At 36.1% G+C, this 6,923-nt stretch overlaps 1 protein-coding gene across 1 annotated transcript; it reads left to right on the top strand.

Moving 5' to 3' along the window:
• The first annotated feature begins 228 nt into the window (after positions 1-228).
• Ripalpha (RPA-interacting protein alpha) lies at positions 229-4,571 on the top strand. The gene is made up of 3 exons (XM_089634573.1): positions 229-618; positions 935-1,155; positions 3,700-4,571. The coding sequence occupies exons 1-3, from the start codon at positions 526-528 to the stop codon at positions 4,028-4,030; spliced, it is 645 nt and encodes a 214-aa protein (XP_089490699.1). The 5' UTR covers positions 229-525; the 3' UTR covers positions 4,031-4,571.
• The last annotated feature ends 2,352 nt before the right edge of the window (positions 4,572-6,923 follow it).

Here is a 6,923-nt window from a genome sequence, read left to right as displayed (position 1 = left end):
CCGCAAACCCTTTGTCGCGGGCCAAAAAACCGACAAAAAGCGGGGAATGGCGCGAAGCGCGAATGCGAAGATTGCGAAGGCGTGAACAAGATCCACACTCGTGTTTCGCGGCCTTCGCGGCCGTTCGCGCCGCGAGTGTAGAGCGCGCTTAAACTAAACCATCCGCCATAAATAAACCACTCCATCCGCTGTCCATCTCTAAACTAAACCATAGATAGCGTGATTCGTAGAAGCGGCGTGATCCGTGATTATGAAAAATAATGGTGGAAAATAATATTATTAGCGGGAAATCGTAGCTGTCAATTTTATTACACATTCGAAATTTTTGCTGAGATTTGTAATTTAAGTTTTGTTATTAACGTATAAATAGTTTGCTGTTTATTTGTCATAAAATAGAGAATAATGCAACTAGAAAATCATTGACAGTTAAATCTAGCAATTTTTCCTGCCATAGTGCGCCATATGTGAATACTGTGGATACATGTTTCGGTGAAAATAATTACCAAAATATCAATATAAATAATCATGACTGACGTTGCCTGTAAATTATTGAGAACCAAAGAATCAGTATTGCGATTCAAAAACGGGTCACCAAAGTTAAAAGATGTTCTAAGAAAGGTAAAGTTTATGTTTATTCAAATATTATAAATATCCTAACCACAACAATAAACCGAATTTCTTATCGCCGCCATTAGTTTTTGTGTTGGATAATAATTCAACATTGAATTGCATTATGATTGTAATCGATATTACAGGAATCCGAGACTGAATAATTGGAAGATTTCTTCAATTTATATTTGTGTTTCATGCTAATAATTATTGCTTATAATAATTTGTTAAGATTTTAAAATTTCATATTTTGATTTTATTCCATTGATCCCTTTTCGTCTTATGTCGACCCTGGAATCTAAGTTCAACAATTATTTCTTTACAGAAATGCAAGGAAAGGCTGCAAAAAAACAGGGAGGATTTCGTAGACAAACTTAGAAACATTTCGGAAGATGTGGATGTTTTCAATACCCTAACTAATATGATAAAAGAAGATTTAAAATCTATCTACTCGCCGGATGTCACAAAAGTACTAAAACATATTCCCCTTATCCCGGAAAATATAACTGACACAGAAGAGGAATCAGTAGATGAAGAATTAGAATGGTAAGGAACAGTTTAAAAATATATTGATTGATAGACGGGATTAGGTTAGTACTGTACAGGTCAGTTCCCATTCAGAGGCCAATGGTAGATTAGTTCTGCATCTTCAACATCTGCAACAATGATAGGGATCTGTGCCTCACGCTTTTCTATAATTAATTATAACACTTTTCCTGTAGACAGAGAGTACGGACCTCAAAACAACTCTGTCTTGGCACATACTCCTTGCTTCACTCACATTCATACATAGTCTTATACATACACCCTTCTGTTATTAAAACTCTAGTATTTTATTTATTTACTTAGTGCAGGATATAAATTTGTAAATAAAAACATAAATACTATGTATTTGGTTCACTTGATCGTGCCATATCTTTCTAGAGTGTTCCCGACTTCTTCTACTATTTGCATTTCCGTCATATATTCTCCTTTCACTCATTTCTCATTTCCCTTTCTTAATTTCACTTATTACACTTACATCAACCTTGCATTCTTTGCAAATCTCCACATTTCTCACACAATCATGCATGGTTTTACCACACATACGCCTCTGAGATCTCATTTCTACAGCATTCTGTCTGCTTTCCTCTGCGAGTTCCATGCATCCCTGCCATACATCAGGGTAGGTACCAGCAATCCATTGTGAACTGCTAGTTTCGCTTCTTTGAAAAAATTTTTGTTGGTGTCAACCGCATTCAGTCCTCCTTTAACGAAGTTTCCTATATTTACCCTTCTTTCAACATCAGTCTTTCCGTCTCTTATAAACATACTTCATTAGCCATTATTTATAATCCAATTTTTCCATCTGATGCTATTATGCTATTATTTCCCAGAATTCCTGAAAAAAGCTTGTGGATTTATCATTTATTTTTAGAACCTATTTAATTTGCACCTTCTCCACCATTCAATTCAATTCAAGATACGTCAAACTTTCAAGTCATTAGAAATTGAAAGGATATTTTATTTGTAACCTAAAGTTGAATCATTGGAATTCCAGGCCTACGAATGTATGAATAATAGGTTCTGCATAATGACCCAACCTTTCTGAGGTCAGGTATGTAAGTTGGACCCTTTTTTAATTAGTTCTGGGAATGTCAAACATAACCACCGTGTAGAAAGTGCCAGTTATAAACTATGGGTTAGTGATTTTTGGAATATCAATTAGGCAAAATATAACTGGTGAGTAATGTAATGGTCGAATGGGTAGGCAACATAATCTATAAGACGAGTGTCACTATTGGTAGATTATTGATTCATTCTACATTCAATTGGTGGTAATGGTAGAATGGGTATCCATAAAAAAATGTTTTTATTGGTACAGTACCAATGATAAATTATCAGCTTAATATTAACTGCATTGATCCCCGGTGCACCGGTGCGCGTGCGTAAAACTCGAAAGACACGATTGGAAGACCTGTTCACAGTTGATTTTGACTTCATGAGAATGGGTCGTTACTTCGACTCGTTTTTGTGTAAGGTTGCTCGTATGTGGAACGAGCTACCGGCATTTGTTTTCCTCCTTCATATAATCCGGGACTCTTCAAGACCCGCATCAATAAAACCCTTCATACATCCCCTACCTTAACCTGCCTCACAACATACAGTACACTGTACAGACAGAGGTGTTCTTCACCTACTACGAAATTTAACGTGAATATGAATGTCTAAAGTACTTTTCACTCACAGAAACTAAGGATAATTTTATAATAGAGCATGGAAGTAAAAAAAAATACTCTAATATAACCTCTATCACCTTTTTTTTTACAATAACTCCACACAGGAGGCCCCGAGGAAAATAATTTCCCTCGGGGTTTATGTCATCTTTGGGAATGCTGTGCGGTGGGTAGTATTAAGGATGGGGAAGAGGGAAGTCCTGTGAAGGAAAAAGGTTTGAGGGGTGGGTAGAAATCTGGAGGTCAGTATATCCAGGAGTGACAGATGTATGACTCCATTCCTCCCACTGTATTGCAAGGTGACGTGTTGAGAGAGACCGGCTTCTCCCGATCTGGCCCGCCATGCACTTGGTGGGCAAATACATCCGCTGACAAGACCTTTACACTTCTGCTACGTCACCAAACCTCGCGAATCAGTAGGGGTGACCTATGGCAGAGGTGTTGGTTATCCAATGAATGGTTTCCGGGGCAGCAGTACCCATACCCAAATCGAATTTGTCTATTATTTATATATATTTTTTTTTTCTTTTTTTTTTTTAAAAAGAAAGAACAAACATTCCCGAGTTACGAATAACCTGACAATATTTGAAAATCTCCTACTACCACCCACAGTAAGCTGAAAATGTTGCTTGTGTTGTGATGGAGGACTTAGCCAGCCGAGGAATTGAAGACACTACGCCCGAGTGGGACCCAAGCGCGATGTCAACTCGGCCACCGACCGGTCTGTATTGGAAGTGTATAGTGTAATTCTAGCCGAACCCGATGAAAACGGGTTGCTAAAGAGTGACCGTTGCTGTCGAATCTGCTGTCATAACAGGGAGACGTTTGTGAGTAATGCGTTTAATATCTGATAATGGGTATTATATATTTTTAGGTTGATGAACAAATACAACAACATATTTGATGACGATGACCGCCTTGCCGGAATGCTCGATGATTTGAATGAGGTGATTTGTCCTATTTGCCAGAAGAGCACTTTGGAATTGAAAATAGCTGTCATTCAAACAGTTGCCATCTGCAAATGTGGCCTTTTGGTTCCCACAGCAATGGACCTTTATCAAATCAAAGAAAACATCATGTCTTGTCTTGATGAACATAACAGTGCTTGTAATGTTAATCCACAATTTGGTGTTGTTAATGAAGATGGTGAAAACCATGTGTATTTAATGTGCTATTCATGCTCCAGCTTTCATATGCTGTTGTAATTCTAATTTGTTTTTAATTTAGTGATATCAAAGGGTAATTCCACATAATAATTTGTTTGTTCATCACTCTTGTTAACAAAGCTGTTTGTGTGATTGTTACTAAAAATTATTTGTTTCTTAGGAGTCTTAATCCTTCGTTTCTCTGATAATGCCATTGAAATCATTGATGGATAACTATTATTATTTCTGTTAATTATTATATTTCTCTTTGCCTGGACTGGGTCCAGATCACAGAATGTGTACATGTCTTGATATAACATTGGCACTCTTGTATTGATTGCATTCACTATTTAAATTTACTTAATCTTGCTGACGGGTGTCGCCGACAATTATTATTCAAATTTTAATACACACAGTACCTATTACTTTATTTAGTTTTTCTGTGAATCTCTTTTATTTTACATTGAATGTCTCATGACTTCCTATTATAATAACAATTAGGATAGGCAATCAAACTAATGTGTGATTAAAAAAATAAAATAATCTGTTGTGTACCTTATAATGTGATAACTTGTTTATGTTGATGATTATGAAAATAAAGATACCATAAGAATATATTTATTACTGAGAATTATTATTGAAAAGACCAGGACATAAGGTCCGCAGTACCAAATTAAATTATTTGTCATTTTGGACCCAAGTGATATTAGGGTCGATTTCTTGGTAATTTAGTTTTAACATTGTTTTGTACCGAAAGCTCCTTTTTTCTCTCTAATTCTCATATAACAGTTAGTTCATTTCCAAAATCCTTCTTACGCATTGCTGTTTTGCTTCCATAATCCGATATTGCCTAATTATATCCTAAATTTGTCTTATTTCCAAAGATATTAGAAGAACGAGATATGCTACGTTGGCCGCCGGACCGTAGCCGGAGTACTACCTAATTAGGGTACTTTGAACGGTATCGGGACGTGTACGCACAGAAATCTGTTGTATGTATTAGTGCGGATACCTTAGCGCAAGCGAAGGTGTGCAGTAGTATTGGTGAACCAAACCGGCGACACTCGGCAAAACAATTCCACTCAGTACGAACTGCGCATAGCACATCTCGTTCTTCTAATATCTTTGCTTATTTCATATAAAATATGCTATGAGCTACAGAACCAGTTCCAGAATTATAGTACATTTCATTTTATCTCAAAATAATTACATTTTACCAAAAAGTCCTAAAAATCGTAATTTTCGTAATTTTCTCGAAAACATTAATTTGCCATAACATTAGTATTTTGAGATGTCGGTCTGGTAATGTTAAAATTATTTTTATTGCCTTTTTATTTTATTTAATTTTCCTTTTTGTAAATCGAGATGTAGAAGGCTCTTCATACTTTTGCTCATCGTCTACAACAGTCCTCTCTACTTTACACACTGCGATGAGAGCATCAGCCTTCCAAGATGATTCAAATGGGCTTCATGTTTATCTGTTTCATTTTCGTCATCATTCAGGACAATTATATGTGAATTGCATATATAATTGTCTTCTCCTTATGTATATTTGTATACCTATATACCTACACTTATATGTAACAGTAGGCGCCAAATATAAAAAAATAAGTATTTCTTAAAAGAACTTGCATACGCTTGCGCCTAGATAAGTGGCTAAATCCAACCGTCTAGATATCTGAAAATGTAAGTTTGTAGGATTGCAGAATGTACATTGTGCATAGCGTCTAAAAAATTGGACGCTCAACTTTAACCTGTTGAAGGCCAGAGCATAAAACAGAAAAATATTTTTTCAGCCTTCAGAGAGAAATTTTCATAAAAATCAAAAGTGGAATCAAATTGTATGGGCTAGTATCTAAAGTATTACTAACCCATACAATGCTGATTTTGTTTTTCATACATTTTTCGAAGCATTAAGGTTAAAATCGCATTGCAAATTATTCTAACAAGGATAATATTAGAATAATAATAATAATAATAATACTTGGATAACTTGTATAGCGCCGTTTTTGTGCAAAAACACCTCAAGGGCGCTGTACAAACTGATAATACATTTGTACAGTGGTCTATGTTATTACTTAACTATTTATGGAAGAAATATACAGTTCAATACTTACCTGATAGGTCACTTGAGATTAACACTTAATTAACATTATCTAATTGTTTATTGGCGAAATTTAGATACAGGATTTAGGACTTAATTGAAAAATTGAATATAACTGGACTTTCTCTTAGGATTGGTATATTTAATTTAAGGATACGACAGCTTAAAAAGGTAAGTTTTTAATTTAGACCTGAATTCTGTTGGACTTGTTATGGATCTTAGTTCCGGAGGGAGTTTATTCCAAGCCTTCGGCCCAGATACTCCGAAAGCGCGATCACCAAACTTAGTATTTGGCTTGCGCATAGGTTCTATCAGTCTGCCTACAGCTGCTGATGTTGCTGATCTAAGCGTTGACTGCCTCAGACCAGTGTTTTCCGGGAAGCATAGTTCAGAGATGTAGGGTGGGGCCATTTCATTGATGGATTTAAACACCATCCAGCACAGTTTGTACTGGATTCTTTCAGGGCACTTGAGCCAGTGAAGGTTACGAAGGTGTTCTGAAATGTGCAAATATTTTGAAACCCCGGTTATGAGCCGTGCTGCTGCATTAAACACTGATTGAAGTTTGTCAATTTGATATTTTGGAAGGCTGGCATAAATGCCGTTGCAGTAATCGAGACGTGAGACTACGTAAGAGTTGATAAGTAGTTTTGTTGCTTCTGAAGGAAGGTTTCTTCGGACAGACTTGAGTTGTCTTAGGTGAAAAAAACCGGTGCTTACAGTCCTATTTATTTGACTTTTAAACGAAAAGTCTGAATCTAAATTGACACTGAGAAGTTTGACTGTTGTTTTTGGGATGATATCGCTGCCGGAAATAGCAATAGGTGAATTGTCTATGAAATGTTGACG

The sequence above is a fragment of the Hesperophylax consimilis genome, chromosome 8 (genome assembly GCF_061612785.1).
Source record: "Hesperophylax consimilis isolate HC1 chromosome 8, BYU_Hcon_1.0, whole genome shotgun sequence".
Classification (NCBI taxonomy): Eukaryota; Metazoa; Arthropoda; class Insecta; order Trichoptera; family Limnephilidae; genus Hesperophylax; species Hesperophylax consimilis.
The sequence above is the reverse complement of the archived record's forward strand: the minus strand, read 5'-3'. Positions and strand labels throughout refer to the sequence as shown.